The 19,221-nt window shown below is 53.7% G+C and overlaps 1 protein-coding gene across 4 annotated transcripts in view; it reads left to right on the top strand.

The window, feature by feature from the left end:
* The window catches only part of LOC102456071 (maestro heat-like repeat-containing protein family member 7), a 33,023-nt gene that overhangs the window by 7,244 nt on the left and 6,558 nt on the right, over window positions 1-19,221 (top strand). For all 4 annotated transcript variants that reach the window (XM_075910176.2, XM_075910178.2, XM_075910173.2 and 1 more), the window contains exons 7-18: window positions 208-294; window positions 3,866-3,970; window positions 4,908-5,043; window positions 6,747-6,856; window positions 7,268-7,417; window positions 7,658-7,812; window positions 8,053-8,200; window positions 12,582-12,772; window positions 12,866-13,003; window positions 13,548-13,662; window positions 14,180-14,320; window positions 18,688-18,864. In XM_075910176.2, coding sequence (XP_075766291.2) covers window positions 208-294; window positions 3,866-3,970; window positions 4,908-5,043; window positions 6,747-6,856; window positions 7,268-7,417; window positions 7,658-7,812; window positions 8,053-8,200; window positions 12,582-12,772; window positions 12,866-13,003; window positions 13,548-13,662; window positions 14,180-14,320; window positions 18,688-18,864 — 1,653 coding nt within the window. The remainder of the gene's footprint in view (window positions 1-207; window positions 295-3,865; window positions 3,971-4,907; window positions 5,044-6,746; window positions 6,857-7,267; window positions 7,418-7,657; window positions 7,813-8,052; window positions 8,201-12,581; window positions 12,773-12,865; window positions 13,004-13,547; window positions 13,663-14,179; window positions 14,321-18,687; window positions 18,865-19,221) is intronic.

Consider the following 19,221-nt stretch of genomic DNA (forward strand, 5'->3'; position numbering starts at 1 on the left):
TGTACCTGGGGCACTGGCCTGGGATGGGCAGCATCAGCAAAGGCAGGTGGGGCCGGAGGAGTCTGCCGCAGGCCCCCTGCGGGTACAGGGAGTGGGTGAGCTGGGATCCCTGGGGCTGCCATGGCCGGGGGGTGTCTCGCCAGGCTCTGGTTCAGCACCTGGCTGGGTAATGTCCCTGCTCTGGCACCCTCTCTGCTCTGCATGCAGACCCTGGAAGCCATGGACGGGATGCTGAAGGCCCTGATGTGTAAGGATGAGAAGCCCGACCTTGTGGAGCTGCAGAACATCTTGGAGGTCCGGAGGCAGCTGTGGGGGTGGGGAGGGGACTAGTCTTGTAGCTGGGGTGGGGCTCAGGGCCCAGAGCTCCGTTTAATCCCAAGCACGGGACACGCTCCTCCCAGTACCTTCTGGACCAAGGCGCTCAGCCGGGAGGCCACGTGTCCTGCTGGATCTCAGAGATTCTGCACGGGGCAGGGGTGGAGCCACCTGGGATCTGCCACGTTCTCCACTGAGCCCCTGTCCCACGCCGCTGTGTGCAGAGCCTGGGGCTGGGTGGGGTGCAAAGTTCTCACGGCCCTTCCTGGGCCCTAAGGCCCCACCCAGCAATCACACTGGGACCCCTGGGCTGCAGGCCCTGAGCACCACCCGTGGGCCCCCCAATCTGGCCAGAGCCTAGTTCTGGGCCACAGGCGGTAGAGTCTGTGGGTGATCTGTGGCCCAAGAAGAGAGACGTGTCCATGGCAGAGGTCCTGTCTTCTCGACCCCAGAGCCTGGGAAGAGGGAATGACAGAAGTGCCGGGTTGGGAGGGGTCTCAGGAGGTCGCCTACTCCACCCCTGCAGTGAGGCAGGGCCAAGCAGTCCTCGACCATCCCCGATGAGAGTCCAGGCTGGTCTTTCAAACCTCCATGCTGGGGAGTCACCTTGTCCCGAGGTCCCCTGTTCAGTGCTTCGCCACCGTAGGGCTTCTCCTGACCTCTCACCGAACTCACCCTGGCTGCAGATAAGCCCATTGCTTCTCGTCCTGCTGTCGGGACACAGAACCCTAGAACACTAGAGCTGGAAGGAACCTCGAGAGGTCAGAGTCCAGTCCCCTGCCCTCACGGCAGGACCAAACTGGAGCCAGGCCAGAGGTCAGCGGCAAAACCAATCCTTGGTTTAGAAGAACAAACCTATGAAGAAAGATTGACCGAATTGGGCATGTTTAGTCTTCAGGGGACACCTAATGAGAGTCTTCAGATACGTCAGGGATGTAACACAGAGGAGGGTCACTGACGCTTCTCCATGTGGTCTTCCTCACCACACTCCATTCCCAGGAGTGTGTGAGCAAGACATGAGAAGTCATTCTTCCGCTCTGCTCTGTGCTGATTTGGCCTGAGTTGGAGTATTGGACATTAGGAAAAAACTTCCTAATTGCCATTAGTTTTTTTCCTAATGTCCAACCTAAACCTCTCCAGCTACATCTAGACTGGCATGATTTTCCGGAAATGCTTTTAACAGAAAAGTTTTTCCGTTAAACGCATTTGCGGAAAAGAGCGTCTAGATTGGCACGGATGCTTTTCCGCAAAAGCACTTTTTGTGGAAAAGTGTCCGTGGCCAATCTAGACGCGCTTTTCCGCAAAAAAGCCCCGATTGCCATTTGCGCGATTGGGGCTTTTTGGCGGAAAACAAATCTCAGCTGTCTACACTGGCCCTTTTGTGCAAAAGTTTTGTGCAAAAGGGACTTTTGCCTGAACGGGAGCAGCATAGTATTTCCACAAAAAGCACTGATTTCTTACAGTAGGAAGTCAGGGCTTTTGCGGAAATTCAAGTGGCCAGTGTAGACAGCTGGCAAGTTTTTCTGGAAAAGTGGCTGATTTTCTGGAAAAGTGGCTGATTTTCTGGAAAACTGGCCAGTCTAGACACAGCCCTCTTGTGTCCGGTTCTGGGCACCACATTTCAGGAAAGATGTGGAGAAATTGGAGAGGGTCCAGAGAAGAGCAACAAGAATGATGAAAGGTCTGGAGAATATGACCTATGAGGGAAGGCCGAAAGAACTGACCTTGTTTAGTTTGGAAAGGAGAAGATTGAGAGGGGACATGAGAGCCGTTTTAAAGTATCTAAAAGGGTGTCACAAAGAGGAGGGAGAAAAAATTTTCTCCTTGGCCTCTGAGGATAGGACTTAAGCAATGGGCTTAAACTGCAGCAAGGGAGGTTTAGGTTGGACATTAGGAAAAAACTAAGGGCAGTTAAAGAAGTTTTTTCCTAATGTCCAATACTCCAGACATGGTGCTCTGCGCTAGTGCACCTTAGAATGACATTTCCCTTTCTCCCAGCAGCATGGCGCTGTTCGTTCCCAGTCAGCATGTGACCCGGGTTAGCCCCCCGCTTCCTGCAGTCCTGCCTCCTGCCCCGCGAGCCCCACTTTGTCTGAGGACATTTGAGTTTTCCTTCCTAAGTGCAGCCTGTCCCATGTGTGTGTACTGGATTGCGTCTTGTTGGCCAAGTCTCCAGTTCAACAAGCTCATTATGATTTCCAATCTGTCCTCAGCCGTGCTGGCAGCTCCGCCCAGTGAGGTGTCCTCCGCCGATTTTACAAGCAGGCGCTAACTGAGCTGGTAGTGAAACTAGTACCGGGCCCAGGCACCTCCCGAGGGACCACCCCGAGACATCCCCTCAGTGTGCCACGAGACCCTTGTCACTGCTCTTTGAGTCGGGGCTTTCACTCAGCTGTGCACCCTCCTTCTAGTCTCTCAGCTAGACCTCAGTTTGCTGGGGCAGATGTTTTGGGGGGCTGCGTCAGAAGCCTTGCTCAATTTCACATACCCTATCCACGGAGGAACCTAGACTGTTTTGACATGGTTTGTTCAGGACCAATCCATGCAGGCTAGTCCTCCTAACCCGAATAGCTCCTCCAGGCTCTGACACGGCATCTTTAATCCTTTCTTCCGTTTCTCTCTGGATACCCGAGTTGGGCCGACTACCTAGAATTCCTCAGGGTCTCTTTGTTCCCTGTTCAAAGAGAGGTTCTGGGTCTGCTTTTCTCCAGTCCTCTTGGACCTAAGGCTGTGTCTAAACTGGCATGATTTTCCGGAAATGCTTTTAACAGAAAAGTTTTCCGTTAAAAGCATTTTCGGAACAGAGCGTCTAGATTGGCACGGACGCTTTTCCGCAAAAGCACTTTTTGTGGAAAAGCGTGCGTGCCAATCTAGATGTGCTTTTCTGCAAAAAAGCCCCGATCGCCATTTTCGTGACTGGGGCTTTTTTGCGCAAAACAAATCTGAGCTGTCTACACTGGCCCTTTTGCACAAAAGCTTTGCACAAAAGGACTTTTGCCCGAACGGGAGCAGCATAGTATTTCCACAAGGAGCACTGATTTCGGACAGTAGGAAGTCAGTGTTCTTGTGGAAATTCAAGCGGCCAGTGTAGACAGCTGGCAAGTTTTTCCGCAAAAGCAGCTGCTTTTGCAGAAAAACTTGCCAGTCTAGACACAGCCCCTGAGGCTCTGCTGACTTGAATACACCTAAACTTATCCAAATAATCTTTCACCCTTTCTCTCCCTAGTCTGGCCTGTGTTCCTCCCCCCTTATTGTTAATGTTGCGGTGAGCATTAACCCTTTAACCCCGCTAGCAAAAAAATGCATGAAATAGCTGGACTTCGTCTGTTTCCTCAGTTATTTGCTCTTCTTCTTTGCTAAGTAGTAGTCCGACACTTTCCTTTGTCTTTCTCTTGCTCCTAATGCATTTATAGATCCACCGCTGATTGGCTTTCATGTCCCTTGCTAGTCGTCATTCAGTTTTGCCTTAGCCTTTCTGAGTTTCTCCCGACGTGCTTGTGCAATTTTTTGCATGCCGCCTTGTCCCAATTCGTTTCTCTCACTCTCCCAGTTCCTGCTCCCCTGGACCACATCCAATGAGGTGCATGAGCGGCTGAGGGCAGTGGAAAGGATCGCCTGGCTGATCAGACTCATCGCTGGGCATCACAAATTCAAGGTGGGCAGCCTGGGCCCTGGGTTGCCTCTGAACTGCACTGAGCAGCCTCGCGGTGCAGTGGGCACTGATGTCACTGGGGTCTATCCACACTCCAGTGGGCTTTGCGCTCCTAATTCTGTCTCCAAGGACTCGCCCCGCTGTCCCCTTAGGACCGTGGTCTGCCCTGAAGACTGGGTGCATTTACACAGGATTGCCCCACGAGCACCGTCTGAGCCCCGGTGTCCGGGGGCAGCTGCCTGGTTCAACTCTTTGCCAGTCATCATGGGACTGCTTGGCTAGGTCTAGACTGGCATGATTTTCCGGAAATGCTTTTAACGGAAAACTGGCCAGTCTAGACACAGTCCTTTGGTTTGGCACCTCCAGGGCTGCAAAATGAATTTCTCCCCGCCCCCTTCTGGGCACTCTCGGCCATTTAGCTGCTCCAGCTGCTCCATCCTCCCATGGCAGGATCTGGAAGGAGGCACCCTTAGGCAGCAGAACTGAAGGGGGAGGGGACCAAGTGAGAGGGATGGGAGGGGCCAAAGGAGCAGGAGCATTATGGGGCAGGGGGTTGGTGTGAAGTGGGGAAGGGCAGGGAGCCAGCTCAGGGCCTGCGGGAGGCCCAGGGAAGGTCTCTGGCAGCAGCATTTGGGCAAGAGGACAAGGCTGCAGCTGGAGGAGAGGTGCTCCTGGCCTGGGGTCCCTGCAGGTGCGAGCTGGCGAAAGAGGCCGGGATTATGAGTGTGTCTTTGAGAAGGAGGCTCCACACTTGGGGCAACGTTTGCTGACTTTGCTGCCCAGATTTCCTGCCCCTAGCAATGCCCCCCCACGCCCCGGCTCCTCCTGCTGTCTTGGTCACTGCACTGTGCTCTGCCTCCCCATTGCTGGTGCAGACCCAGGGGAGTCGTAGCACTGGGCCCGCAGGGGCGGGTGACTCCCTTTGCTCTCTCTCCGTCAGGGCGTGGAGGGGTTCAGAGTGCCGGGCCAGCTGGTGGGCTGTCTCACCCTGTGCTGTGCGGAGCACGAGCAGGAGATCTGCCGCTGGGCCGTGGATGGACTTCACCACCTCTACTCCTTCATGCTGCGGCAAAAGTGTAAGAGCCCTAGAGACCCTGCTCTGCCCTCACTGCCCTGACACGGGCATCCCAAAGCCAGAGCAGCTAGTTACGGAGCTCACTTGCCTTTGCTGCATCCTTGCAAACACTGCACCATTCCCAATCCCATCTCGGACTGAGCCTGCACCGTCGCTAGGGGTTCTTTTGGGCCTTAGAAACTAAAAAACGTCCTCATTATCCAAGCTCTGCACTTCCCCCATGTCTTTAGCATCCCCTATCCGTGTTCTACTCTTCATACCTTACATAACGTTGGACATAGTGAGTGAGAGCAATGGTTCTTCTAGCCCAGGACTGTGTCTTCCAAGAGCAGCCGGGCCAGATGGTTAAGAGGGAATGAACAGACTGGGAAATTCGGAGTGATCCCTTCCCTGTTGGCCAGTCCCAGCATCTGGACGTTTAGGGGCACACAGAGTATGGGGCTGCGTGCCCTGATCGGCTTGGCTAACAGATGGCTCCAACTTTCACAAACTTTTCAAACTCTTTTTTGAACCCAATTATATTTTTGGCCTCCACGACATCTCACAGCAATGATTTCCACAGGTTCCTGTGCGTTGTGTGAAGAGATGCCTCCTTTGGTCTGTTTGCAACCGCCTGCCCAGGGTGACCCTTAGTTCTTGTGTTATGGCGGGGTGAAGAATGCTTCGCTGGTCCATTTCTCCACACCAGTCAAGAGTGTACAGCCCTCTATTATACCCTCCTCCCACCCTCCTTAGTCTCCTGTTTTCTACACGAAACAGGCCCAGATGTGGTCTGTACTGCAGACCTGTATTGTTATATCTACCTTGCTGGGGGTGTGAAAAATCCACCGCCCTGAGCAATGTTTGAACCAGCCGCGCTCCTTGTGTGAATGTGCTGTGCAATCTCCCACCAACCGCTCCTGCTGCACGGGGACATAGGCACAGTGACGGCAATGCAGTGTGTTAAGTGTAATGTAGCTCCCCATACTTTGAATCTCTCCTCCCATGGAAGCTGTTCCCTACCCCTGATGTCTGCTGCTCTTCTTGGCACTCTTTACAATGCTGGTTTCTGTTCCATGATGAGGTGCCCAGACCTGCCCGCAGGACTCCAGCTGTGGGTGTCCCAAGGTGTGACATAGTGGCATTGTGATATTTTCCCTGCCACCTCGCCCTTTCTCAATGGTTCCCTGCATTGTGTGTGTTTGTTTAACTGCTGCTGCACGTTGCGTGGCTGGTTCCAGAGAACTATTTACGGTGACTCCAAGGTTTCTTCTGTAGGTGGCAATTTAAACCCCATCGTTTCGGATGTACAGCTGGGGCCATGTTTGCCAATCTGCATTACTTTGCATTTATCAGCATTGAATTCCACCGGCCGGTTTGTTGTGCAGTTTGGGGAGAGCCTTTTGCAGCGCTCCGCTGTCTGCTTGGGACTCACCTCTCTGGAGTAATGTTGGATCATCTGTGCATTTTACCTCCCTGCTCCCCCTGCTCCCAGATGGACTATGTTGAACTGCACTGGTCCCAGCACGACCCTGCTATTTACCTCTCTCCATTGTGAAAACGGGCTGGTAACTGGGGCTCTCCCATCCAGTGAGGTATCATGACTTCAGGGTGATCTCCCTCTGCTCCAGTTTGATGTTCTCCTTCCCCGAAACCAAACGCCTGTTTGCCCCTGGCTATCTGTGAGCTCTATGGCCTGCTGTCTGTTTCCCCTCCCTGGTTCAGGCAGGACCCTGGCAAAGGACAGCACAGAGTATCTGCAAGTCCTCAGAGACTGGCAAGCCGAGAACACCTTCTGGTTCGCCTGGTTCACCAACGCCAGCGATATAGCCGTGGTAACTACCATTCGTGCTTCATGGGAGTGTTGTGCCCAGAGTTAGCAGGGGGAGGAATTAACATCCCCTGAGTCTGTGGGGAGGGACAGACCCAGCTGTGTGACTCACCCACCTACGTGCCCAAGATGCACTGGGGCTCATCCGAACCTTGTCAGGCCTGGAGGGAGACGCAATAAAACCCTCGTTGCATCCACAGCAGTGCTGCTGAGCACTAGCGCGTGTATCCGTGCAGTTTGCACCCCGGCGTGGCGATGCACGACAGCTCCGGATTGCCAACGAGGTGCAAGAACCCAGTCCTGTCCTGGCAGAGCGGGATCTGCCTGCGCTCCTGGCCGGGCCGGTCCTGGCTGCTTGGCCCCCCGGGGACAGCACCGGGCGGGAAAAGGGGTTTCAGTGGCAGGTTTGTTCCAGATGTTTGGGAAGTACCTGCACCCGGCCGAGCGCACGGGCTTCATCCTGGCGGCCATCGACGGCATGAGAGACGACAGCGTCCACGACGCAGTGGAGGCCAGGCACATGCTGCACGCGATCCTGGGAGTCCCCATCCCAAGCTTGGAGAGGGTGAGAGCTGAGCCCCTCTGTGAGTGGCTCTGGGCGCGAGGCGTCATGGGAGCAGGTCTCTGGCCTGTGCTGTGCAGGGTCAGGCGAGGTGATCGCCAAGGTCCCTTGTGGCCTTGGACATGGGCGCTGGCCCAGGGCTGTGGGCTGGGCTGGCGGGGCGGGACTCTGGGGTGCGGCAGGTCCCTGGCAGCCCAGAGGGCGTGAGGAAGCCAAGCCCCTGGTTCCCCCTTTCTCTCCCAGGTGTCGGAGGCCGTGAGGAGCATGTACCACAACCTGGACTCCATCAGCGAGACGCTGGCCCAGCAGGAGCTGCTGAGGTCCCTGCTCTTGCTGGGCTACCAGTACAGCGAGGAGGTGGTGACGGCCCTGCTGGGCTGCTCGCTGTGGTGCGACAGGTACGGGGAAAGCGGAGCCTCCTGGGATCACCTGCCCCCTCCCCCGCCCCGCGAGCTGATGCTTCTCCCCGAGGGTTTTACGGGCCCACCGGCCCCAGAGACAGGAGCCCTCCCTGAATGGCTTCCCCTGGGGCGGATGCAGCCCCCTTGCTGGAGCGGGAGGGCGGCTTGTGGGGACCCAGCAGGCGTGCCAGCGCCGGGGGCTGCAGGACCCAGCTGCCGTCGCCTCCCCCTTTGCAGGGCAGCCGTGGAGATGTGGCGGACCCTGACGTCCCACCCCAAGACCACAGGAAGGATCCTGCGGGAGCTGCTCAAAAGGCTGCAGGAGGGGCCGCTGGGCCAGCGTCGCGACACCGCTCAGAAAATGGCTGCCGTCACCCCCCTGGCTGTAAGAACCAGCCCCTGCAGCAAGGGAAGGCGCGCCGTGGGTCCCCCTAATGGCCTGGCAGGGGCCACCCCCTCCTTGCTGGGGTGGGAAGGGGCAGTGCCCCCCATGTCCCAGGCTCCCCTGTCTGCTGCCCCAGCCTATCCTCAAGGTCCTTCCCACAGGCACCCTGCTCTGGGGTGGAGCCGAGTCTCTTGGGGACCAGCCTTCCCCTTAACCAGCCAGGAACCTCACTCCGGGGATGCCTCCTCCCGGCCCCCTCAGCTGGGCTCACTGCCCCCTTGGGCTGGGCATGCCACACAGACCTGTGAGGGGACCCACCGGGCTGAGGTTACACTTGCCAAGCGACAGCCCCGGCACCATCCTCCGACTCGGCTTTGCCCTGGCGTAGCCCAGTCCTGTAGGCCTGCTTGGGGAACACGCCCACTGGCTCGGACACAGGAGAGGGAGACAACCCCCCTGAAGCCCAGCAGCCCAGAGCGAGAGCACTCCCCTGGGACGGGGAGAACTGGGTTTATTCCCCGCCCCACTGGGTCTCCCAATCTCTCCTGTTGAAACAGTGCCGCTGGGTATAAAATGCTTAGTCGCGGGGCTCTAACTCTTGTTGAAGAAAATCAGTGTTTTGTGGCATTCCAGGATGTTCAGATTTTGGGCCACACCCGTGGGTGGGGAGGGCGCCCAGCTGGGAAACCCAGGGGCTAATCCCTGCTGTAATTAGGAGTGTGTGCTCCCAAGTAGAAATAGACACTGACCTCCTTTCCGGCCGGGGGAGGGGGTTACCACACCCCCTCTCTCCTCGGCGTTGCCCTATTGGCTGGTGTAGGTGACTCCCCACTGTTAGGTTCATGGATTTCACGGCACGGAGGCATCTCTGTGATCATCTAGTCTCTCTGGTGTGACACAGGCCAGAGATCTGTCCCCAGAGCAGAGCTTAGAGGGGAACCATCCCATCCTGCTTCAGAAACGGTCAGACACGGAGAATCCCCCCCATTGATTCATTGATGACTCTCCCCGTTATCCGTCCGCCTTATTTCCCGTCTGATGTGTCTACCTTCGACTTCCAGCCCCCGGGTCAGGCTCGTCCTTTCCTGGTAGACCAAAGAGCCCGTTATTAAATGTTTCTTCCCCTGTAGCTGTCCACTGACTGTCCTCACGGCCCCCTTGCCTGTCTTTGTCCAGAGGACTAGCTTGAGTTTCCGGAGTCGATTGCCATGAGGCAGGGTTTCTAATCAAACAGGGTTGGGAACCCTCTCCCAGGTACATCCACATTCCTCTTGAGTAGCAGGCCTGGACACAAGGCCCAGCAGTGGTCACACCCCTGCCAGATACAGGGGGAAATAACCTCTCTGTCCTACCTCGAGCGTTTCCCGTTTACTGCTCCCCGGGTGGCGTTCCCCCTTTTGGCCACAGCGCCACACTGGGAGTTCCTGGTCAGCCGATTGTCCCCACGACTCCCAAGTCCTTCTCAGAGTCCCTGCTTCCCGAGGTAAGAGCCCCACGCCCTGTAAGCATGGCCTGCAGGTTTTGTTCCTAGCCAGATACATTTACAATGAGTCGGTATTAAAACACGCACACCATGGGCCTGTCCCACACTTTTCAGATCACTCTGAATCGGACCCAACCTCTTCGTTCGTTTGGGTGTCAGCTGCAAACTGTATCAGTGATGATTTTATGTTTTCTGCCAGGCCCTTGATAAAAATGTAAAATTGCGTAGGGCCAAGACCCAGTCCCTTGCAGGGACTGCATTGCTGAGTCCCAGTTTACAATCACAGTTTGAGACCCATCAGACAGTTTATAAGCTGATTCTTGGGTGCCACATTACTTCTGTTTCATTCTAGGGTTTCCATCTAACTGGTGGTGTGATGGGGTGTGGTCAGAGAAGACCTCTTGGGATTGTTCCCCAGTTTGCTGATCACTAATACCTGCCTTCCTGGTCTCTGGAGCTCCCTGCCACCCTGTGCTGCTGGGCCAGACCCTCTGGTCTCCCCCAGACAAGGCCCAAAGTTGTGGTTACCATCCTCCCCCCACCCGCCGGAAGAGCAATGCAGGCACTGAACCACTTCAGCTCTGGGAGGATGCAGTTCTAGGGTACATAACTCAGGAAACCAACCCTGAAAAGTGATCAAAACCCCAAGTCAATCTGTCTTTGTATAAACATTTTACAGAAGAAAAGCTCATGAGGACATTCACCCTCTTTTTCAATGAAAGAGAGATATTCACACTGGTAATTCCTCCAGCTAGAAGCTATTTACACTGAGCTTGATAGTAAACAAAGGGTTTTTATTAAGTACAAATAGTAGGACTGAAGTGGTTTCAAATGAAAATGGACAGATCTAAGTAAGTTACTAAATTACAATGAAAAGAAAACATATAGGTATTATTCATAAATGATCTGGAGAAAGGGGTAAGCAGTGAGGTGGTAAAGTTTGCAGATGATACCAAACTGTTTAGGATAGTCAAGACAGAAGCAGACTGTGAGGGACTCCAAGAAGATCTCACCAAACTGAGTGATTGGGCAACAAAATGGCAAATGAAATTTAATGTGGATAAGTGTAAAGTAATACACATCTGAAAAAATAACCCCAACTATACGTACAGTATGATGGGGGCTAATTTGGCTACGACAAATCAGGAAAGAGATCTTGGAGTTATCGTGGACAGTTCTCTGAAAACTTCCACACAGTGTGCAGCGGTGGTCAAAAAGGCAAATAGGATGCTAGGAATTATTAGGAAAGGGATAGAAAATAAGACCCAGAATATCTTACTGCCCCTGTATAAAACTATGGTACGCCCACATCTTGAATACTGTGTACAGATGTGGTCTCCTCACCTCCAAAAAGATATTTTGGCCTTAGAAAGGGTTCAGAAAAGGGCAACTAAAATGATTAGGGGTTTGGAACAGGTCCCATATGAGGAGAGGTTAAAGCGACTGAGACTTTTCAGTTCAGAAAAGAGGAGACTGAGGGGGGATATGATAGAGGTCTATAAAATCATGAGTGGTGTGGAGAGGGTGAATAAAGAAAAGTTATTTATTGGTTCCCATAATAGAAGAACTAGAGGACACCAAATGAAGCGAATGGGTAGCAGGTTTAAAACTAATCAAAGAAAGTTCTTCTTCACACAGCGTATAGTCAACCTGTGGAACTCCTTGCCAGAGGAGGCTGTGAAGGCTAGGACTATAACAGAGTTTAAAGAGAAGCTAGATAATTTCATGGAGGTTAGGTCCATAAAAGGCTATTAGCCAGGGGATAAAATGGTGTCCTTGGCCTCTGTTTGTCAGAGGCTGGAGAGAGATGGCAGGAGACAAATCGCTTGACCATTGTCTTCGGTCCACCCTCTCTGGGGCACCTGGTGCTGGCCACTGTCAGCAGACAGGATACTGGGCTAGATGGACCTTTGGTCTGACCCAGTACGGCCGTTCTTATGTTCTTATGTAGGTAGTTGTAGATCAGTAAAAAACTTATTTCAGACAGATTCTTGCCATAAAGAGCTGTTCCTATTTCAAAAATAATCTTAAGGTCACAGACAGAGTCTTTTATCCTGACTTGATCTCCAGCCCTTTGTAGCCTTTCAGGGTTTACCAGGCCAGTGGAAGACAACGGGCTGATAGCTTCCCATTTCTTAAACTGACTTTTCCCAGGGCAGAAACATTTTGTTCTTCATCCCCCCCTTTCGTGGAAAAGGGTCAAAGGGGAATCCCGGTACCAGGTGGTACTAGACATGTCTTACTAGTCCAATCACTTTTGGACTTACAGGACCAAAAAAGGCTATTTACAAGTCATTAAGTTGCTCACCAAGTCATTAAGACTTCTAGCTGGGCACCAGAAATCGGTCTCATTAGCACATTTAAATCTATAAACCGCCTCGTGATTCATATTTCTAATTTTTCATACAAAAGAATGCACCAAAATAGGCTCTTTGGCACCAGCATTGATCGGTTACATGAGGTGTTTTGTTCAAAGCATCTCTGAGTTCATAAAGCATGGGGAAGGGGGGGGGGGCTCGTCACAGGTGGGTGTCGCCTTGCAGAGGTCCATGTTCTACAGCATCAGTACTGTTACCTCTAGCGAGCAATTTCATAATCTCATCAAAAAGCAGATGCCAGTTGGTGCGTCAGGAGATGGACCCATATTGATTTGCATTAATTATGTTAACCTCGTTAGTTCTTTATGAAATGAGTCTTGGACCAGCTGCTCCCTTATCTGGCCCGGGATCGATGGCAGACTGACAGGCCCTTCTGTGGTTCTAGCCAAGGTGTCAGGCTAGGAACTGAAGCCAGTATCCCAGGCCTTAGTCCCCAGACCACCACTCCTCTCCAGGTGCCCGGGGGAGCATGGGGAGGATGGGGCCCTGCGGTGAGATCTGTCTCCTGTTCTTGCTGCAGGCCACCAGAGCCCTGTACGAGATCTTCCAGGAGCCGGGCTGCAGGCGGGAGGTGCAGGAGCTCTACCCTCAGCTCTACATCGCCCTGCTCTTCCAGATCACCTACACGGTGGAGCCGTCGGTGCAGGACATCGCTTTCTATTGGAGGGTGTGCAGGCAGGAGAACACGCCCACGCCCCTCAGCCCAGTCAGGTACATCAGTCTGGTGCCTGCCTCCAGACCACCCACGGCCTGCAGCACGGCCTGGCCTGGCTCGCACGGTAACCAGACTCGCTCTGCACACAGGTGCGTGGTGAAGGCCATGAGGGCCTTGCTCCGCTGCGCCGGCTACGGGGACCAGGTCACCTTCATCCAGAAGCAGGGCGGCTGGGACATGCTCGCCAGCTCCGACACACACCACAAAGGGGTCTGCCTGCTGGCCCGGTGAGCGTCGCGCCCCTGCCCGCAGCAGGGCTGAGGACACGGCTCCATTGCCTTGCCCTGGGGGTCAAATGTGGCTCCCAGTCGACGGCTCGGCCTCCCGGCTGTGGGCCGAGGGGCCATTGGCTGCTTCTCACCCTGCTGCCTGGCTCGCTCAGCTGGGGTAGCTCTGCCAGCCCGGGACATGAGAGAGGGAGGGAAAGTCGCCGGTTGGCCCAGCTTCTGGGGGTGAGCGGGAGGCTAACATCGAAAGCGCCAGCACTCGTCTTGGTCCTGTCTAGGCTGTTCCCTCCCCACCTTCTGTCCGGGCACACAACGCCCTTCTTCGCCTGCCGCTCTGGTGCAGCCCCCACACCGCATGCTCAGAGCTGACCTCGGGGCGGGCGCCCTGTGGAGCGTTGAAGGGGCGTGGAGGCCACTGAGCATTTCTAGCCGGCAGGAACCAGTCTGTGCCAGCATCGTGGAACTGGTCGCCCGGGGTCCCCCTGTAAATCGAGAACCTGGCTTGCCCACCTTGAGGAGGCGGGGTTTGTGTTTCCCGTGCCAGGGCCATGGTTAGGAACCGTTTCCAGGAGCGCTCCTGGATCTTCCACCAGCTGATGGCCATCCTTGACAGAAGGGACGACAAACGGCACATCCCGGCCATGGCCTTCTTCATACAGGTGAGCCTCAGAGAACCGCCCTGGCCCGGTAGTGGCTGGAGCATGTGCATGATCAGCGGCGCCGATCGAGGGCCAGGACAGGGTGGGAGTGAACAGGGGCAGGGGAGCTACAGCCGAGGGGTGGACCTTGCTCGCTCTGGACACTGCAGTTACCTGCCCTGGCTGGTGTCCTTGGGATGGGGCAAGGCCCCAGGGCAGGGTGTCTCCGGCTCCCAGAATTCAGCTCCATAGAAGGGTCCCTTGTGTGACCTCAGGCCTGAGGCCCTGCAGAGCCTTATGACGTGCACGTGCCGCGTGCAGGCCAGCTCACCTGCCTCTCCCACCCAGCAAAGGCTGCAGCCTCGTGTCCTGCATGCAGCCTGGCCCTAGAGCCCTCCCTTGCCTGGGCCTTACAGAAGGAGCAGGGCAGGTCTGGTTCTTGGCTGAGCCTCCGGGGGCCCCACAGCCCACGCCAGGCCCAGAGCCGAGTCACCGGGGCCAGCCCCTTTCTCTAGCTTGTTTCCCGTTGGTGGGTTAGCTCCTGCAGTGCCCTGACCTCGGCAATGAGCTGGAAGACGCCATCCTGGACCAGATGAGCAGGCAGCTGAGAGACCCCAACACCGTGGTGCGCTGGCTGGCACTCAAAGGCCTCTTCAACCTGGCCCTTCACCCAGAGAAGGTGAGAGGGGAGTGGGCTGAGGGATAAACCCTGAACCACAGGGCTGGAGCCATTGAAATGTTCCCAGGGCACATGGCATGGCCTAGGAGTCAGGAGCCCTGGGTGCTGTCCCTAGCTCCGCCACTGACCTGCCGAATGACCTTGTGCAAGTCTCCTCCCGTCCTGTGCTGTTCTGCAGGGCAGAGCCTGGCTCCCGAGGGGTGCGTCTCTGGGTGTGAGCAGCACCTGGCACTCCTGGGCCTGCTTGTGTCTGGGGTCTCTGTGATACAAAGAACCCATCACTGGAGTGGTATCAGAGCTGCGGACTCTAGACCCCTGGGGAATGCTGGTGACACCAATCAGGGATCCCCAGACAGAGCCATTTTGCTTAAATTAGAACATAAGAACATAAGAATGGCCGTACTGGGTCAGACCAAAGGTCCATCTAGCCCAGTATCCTGTCTGCTGACAGTGGCCAGCACCAGGGGCCCCAGAGGGGGTGGACCGAAGACAATGGTCAAGCGATTTGTCTCCTGCCATCTCTCTCCAGCCTCTGACAAACAGAGGCCAAGGACACCATTTTATCTCCTGGCTAATAGCCTTTTATGGACCTAACCTCCATGAAATTATCTAGCTTCTCTTTAAACTCTGTTATAGTCCTAGCCTTCACAGCCTCCTCTGGCAAGGAGTTCCACAGGTTGACTACACGCTGTGTGAAGAAGAACTTTTTTTTATTAGTTTTAAACCTGCTACCCATTAATTTCATTTGGTGTCCTCTAGTTCTTCTATTATGGGAACCAATAAATAACTTTTCTTTATCAGCCCTCTCCACACCACTCATGATTTTATAGACCTCTATCATATCCCCCCTCAGTCTCCTCTTTTCTAAACTGAAAAGTCTCAGTCGCTTTAGCCTCTCCTCATATGGGACCCATTCCAAACCCCTAATCATTTTAGTTGCCCTTTTCTGAACCCTTTCTAAGGCCAAAATATCTTTGTTGAGGTGAGGAGACCACATCTGTACACAGTATTCAAGATGTGGGCGTACCATAGTTTTATACAGGGGCAGTAAGATATTCTGTGTTTTATTTTCTATCCCTTTCTTAATCATTCCTAACATCTTATTTGCCTTTTTGACTTCTGCTGCACACTGTGTGGAAGTTTTCAGAGAACGATCCACAATAACTCCAAGATCTCTTTCCTGATTTGTCGTAGCCAAATTAGCTCCTATCATACTATACGTATAGTTGGGGTTATTTTTTCCAACATGCATTACTTTACACTTATCCACGTTAAATTTCATTTGCCATTTTGTTGTCCAATCACTCAGTTTGGTGAGATCTTCTTGAAATTCTTCACTCTGCTTCTGTCTTGACTATCTTAAGACGTTTAGTATCATCCACAAACTTTACCACCTCACTGCTTACCCCTTTCTCCAGATCATTTATGATTAAGTTGAACAGGATTGGTCCCAGAACTGACCCTTAGGGGACACCACTAGTTACCCCTCTCCATTTTGAAAATGTACCATTTATTCCTACCCTTTGTTTCCTGTCTTTTAACCAGTTCTCACTCCATGAAAAGACCTTCCCTCTTATCCCATGGCAATGTAATTTACACAAGAGCCTTTGGTGAGGGACCTTGTCAAACACTTTCTGAAAATCTAAGTATACTATATCTACTGGATCCCCCTTGTCTGCATGTTTGTTAACCCCTTCAAAGAACTCTAATAGATTAGTAAGACAGGATTTCCCTTTACAGAAACCATGTTGACTTTTGTCCAACAAATTATGTTCTTCTATGTGCCTGACAATTTTATTCTTTACTATTGTTTGACTAATTTGCCCGGTACTGAAGTTAGACTTACTGGTCTGTAATTGCCAGGACCACCTCTAGAGCCCTTTTTAAATATTGGTGTCACATTAGCTACCTTCCAGTCATTAGGTACGGAAGCCGATTTAAAGGATAGGTTACAAACCACAGATAATAGCTCAGCAATTTCCCATTTGAGTTCTTTTAGAACCCTTGGATGAATGCCATCCGGTCCCGGTAATTTGTTAACATTAAGTTTTTCTATTTGTTCCAAAACCTCCTCTGACACTTCAATCCAGGACAGCTCCTCAGATTCATTACCCACAAAGGACACTGCAGATTTGGGAATCTCCCTAACGTCCTCAGCCGTGAAGACTGAATCAAAGAAATCGTTTAGTTTCTCCGCAATGGCTTTATCATCCTTGATTGCTCCTTTTATATCTCGATCATCTAGGGGACCCACTGGTTTTTTAGCAGGCTTCCTGTTCCTAATGTACTTAAAAAACATTTTGCTATTTCTTTTTGAGTTTTTCGCTAGCTGTTCCTCAAAATCTTTTTTTTTTTTTTTTGCTTTTCTTATTACATTTTTACACTTGATTTGAGAGTGTTTATGTTCCTTTCTATTTATCTCACTAGGATTGGACTTCTACTTCTTGAAAGATACCTTTTTGTCCCTCACTCTTCTTTTACATGGTGGTTAAGCCACGATGACTCTTTTTTAGGTCTCTTACTATGTTTTTTAATTTGGGGTATACATTTAAGTTGGGCCTCTATTATGGCGTCTTTAAAAAGTTTCCATGCAGCTTGCAGGGATTTGGCTCTAGTCACTGTGGCTTTTAATTTCTGTTTAACTAACCTCCTCATTTTTGTGTAATTCCCCTTTTTGAAGTTAAATGCCAGGGTGCTGGACTGCTGAGGTGTTCTTCCCACCACAGGAATGTTAAATGTTGTTATATTATGGTCACTATTCCCAAGTGGTCCTGTAACGGTTATCTCCTGGACCTGATCCTGCACTCCACTCAGGACTAAATCGAGAATTGCCTCTCCCCTTGTGGGTTCCTGTACCAGCTGCTCCAAGAAGCAGTCATTTAAGCCATTGAGAAATTTTATCTCTGCTTCTCTTCCTGAGGTGACATGTACTCAGTCAATATGGGGATAATAAAAATCCCCTATTATTATAAAGTTCTTTATTTTGGTAGCCTCTCTAATCTCCCTCAGCATTTTAATACCAGTGTCATTAGGAACCATTTCCCCCTATGAATTCCCTTTTGAAGCCTCATAGACGTTAACTACCGAGGTCCTGGGTGCTGCTCTGACAGGAGCTGGCAAAAGCTCTTTGCCACGTGGCTCTTACCAAGTTTGAGACACGTGGTTCAGTGCAGGCAGAGACAACTCCTGGGTGGTAAATGGCAGCTGATCAGCCTGGCCAAAGAGGAGACAATCTGCAGCGACACCTCCCCTCGGCGCACCAAGTCACTCCGGTGTGGGGAACCCGCCCTGCCCATAGGGTAGACGGGGAGAGGGCCATTCTCCGCGCTGTACACCAGTCCCGCTCTTCTGTCTGCCTCAGCCTGCTCAGACCCTGCTTGTGCTTGGTTTTTCCTTGGTTGGAGCAAGGCTGTGGCTCCAGGAGGGAGAAGTGGGCAGGAGGGGGAGGCTGGGTCCCACAGAGCCCCGGGCACAGGCCAACAGCTGGGAGCCTGGGAACCGGGCAAAGGAGCAGAGCCTTTGCACGTAGAGCCAGGACCCGGGAGCCCCTGTGCAGGGCCAGGAGCAGGGCCTGGGGCTGGCAGCTGGGACTCTGGGTATGGGTCTGTGACGCCACGTTGGGGTTTTCCCATCTCCTGCACCCCCGTAGTGGCACGGACAGACTCCGCCAGCCAGTAGAACAGAGGGAGTTTGTTGCTCCTCCAGGATACAGCACAGCACAGATGTCATCTGGTCACAGGGCAGGCCTAGGATACCTCAGCCCCCCTTGAGATGGGGGAGACTGGGCCCCTAAATCCCAGCCCCTTTCCCTAGACTGTCTCCTCCATGCTCCCAGACAGAAAACTAACTCACTTCCAGCCCTGCCCCCCAGCCAGGGGACATTCCACCTTCCTTTGTTTCTTTCCCTGGGGTAGCTGGTCCGACAGGTTGAGAGACCCTTGCCTAGTGACTCATCCCCTGCCCTGCTGGGCCGTGCTACAGACAGCCGCCAGTGGGGGTCACCCACAGCCCCAGCGTAGCAACTACGTCACGGGCCAGGAGCAAAGCCCTGTGTTCCCGGGCCTGTGTTTGGAGGGGAGGCAGATGTTGATTTGATTAGGGTTAGGGATGTGAAGGATTTGAATGAGTGAATTGGTTAAGGGGTACGCCTCTTCCTTAACAAGTGAGGCTTATCAGCTATAGTTAACCAGTGGGGCTGGAGCACCTCCCCACCCCCCACAGGCAGGGGCCTCTCTGGCATCCTGACCCCCCACTTGCCCCCCTTTAATCTTTAAACAACGTTTCCCCGGTTAGCCAATGCAACGGGGTTTTACATCCCTCTCCGGTCTCTTGCGGGTGTTGGCAAAGCAGCTCCTCCTTCCACACAGGTGGGGAAACTCCAGCGCCTGCTGCCAGACATCCAGGAGCGGCTGCGGGAGGCCGACCGGGGTGTCATCACAAAGGCCATCGGCGTCCTGAAACTCATCCTCACCAGCCTGGACCGGCAGAGCGCCAGCCCCGCTGCGGTGCAAGTGGCCGAGAGGCTGCTGCCCCTCTTTGACAACGTAAGGCCTGGCGGGAGACCCTCCAAGCCACGGCGAGGGAAGGGGGGTGGGTGGGGGGCTGGCGGGGCCTGGCCTGCTCCTAGCCTGTTCCCGCCTTCCCCGGCTCCCCGCTCTCCGGCAGAGCGCATGGCAGTCAGGGCGGGAACCTGCCCTCCCAGCATGGAGCCCACCGCCGGCCTATGGGCTCCAGAAGGAAATGCTCCATCTGCGGGTACCCGCTCCCCCCTTTCTTCTCCCCTTCGTTCCCATGGCAACACAGCAGCAAAGGAGGGGCTAGTTCTGCCCTCCTCTTTCATAAAGGGGTGTGCCGAGAACCAGCCCCCTCCGGCGTGTGCACCAGACTGAGGGTCAGTCCGC

This window comes from Pelodiscus sinensis, chromosome 27 (assembly GCF_052426305.1).
Source record: "Pelodiscus sinensis isolate ZL-2025 chromosome 27, ASM5242630v1, whole genome shotgun sequence".
NCBI lineage: Eukaryota > Metazoa > Chordata > Testudines > Trionychidae > Pelodiscus > Pelodiscus sinensis.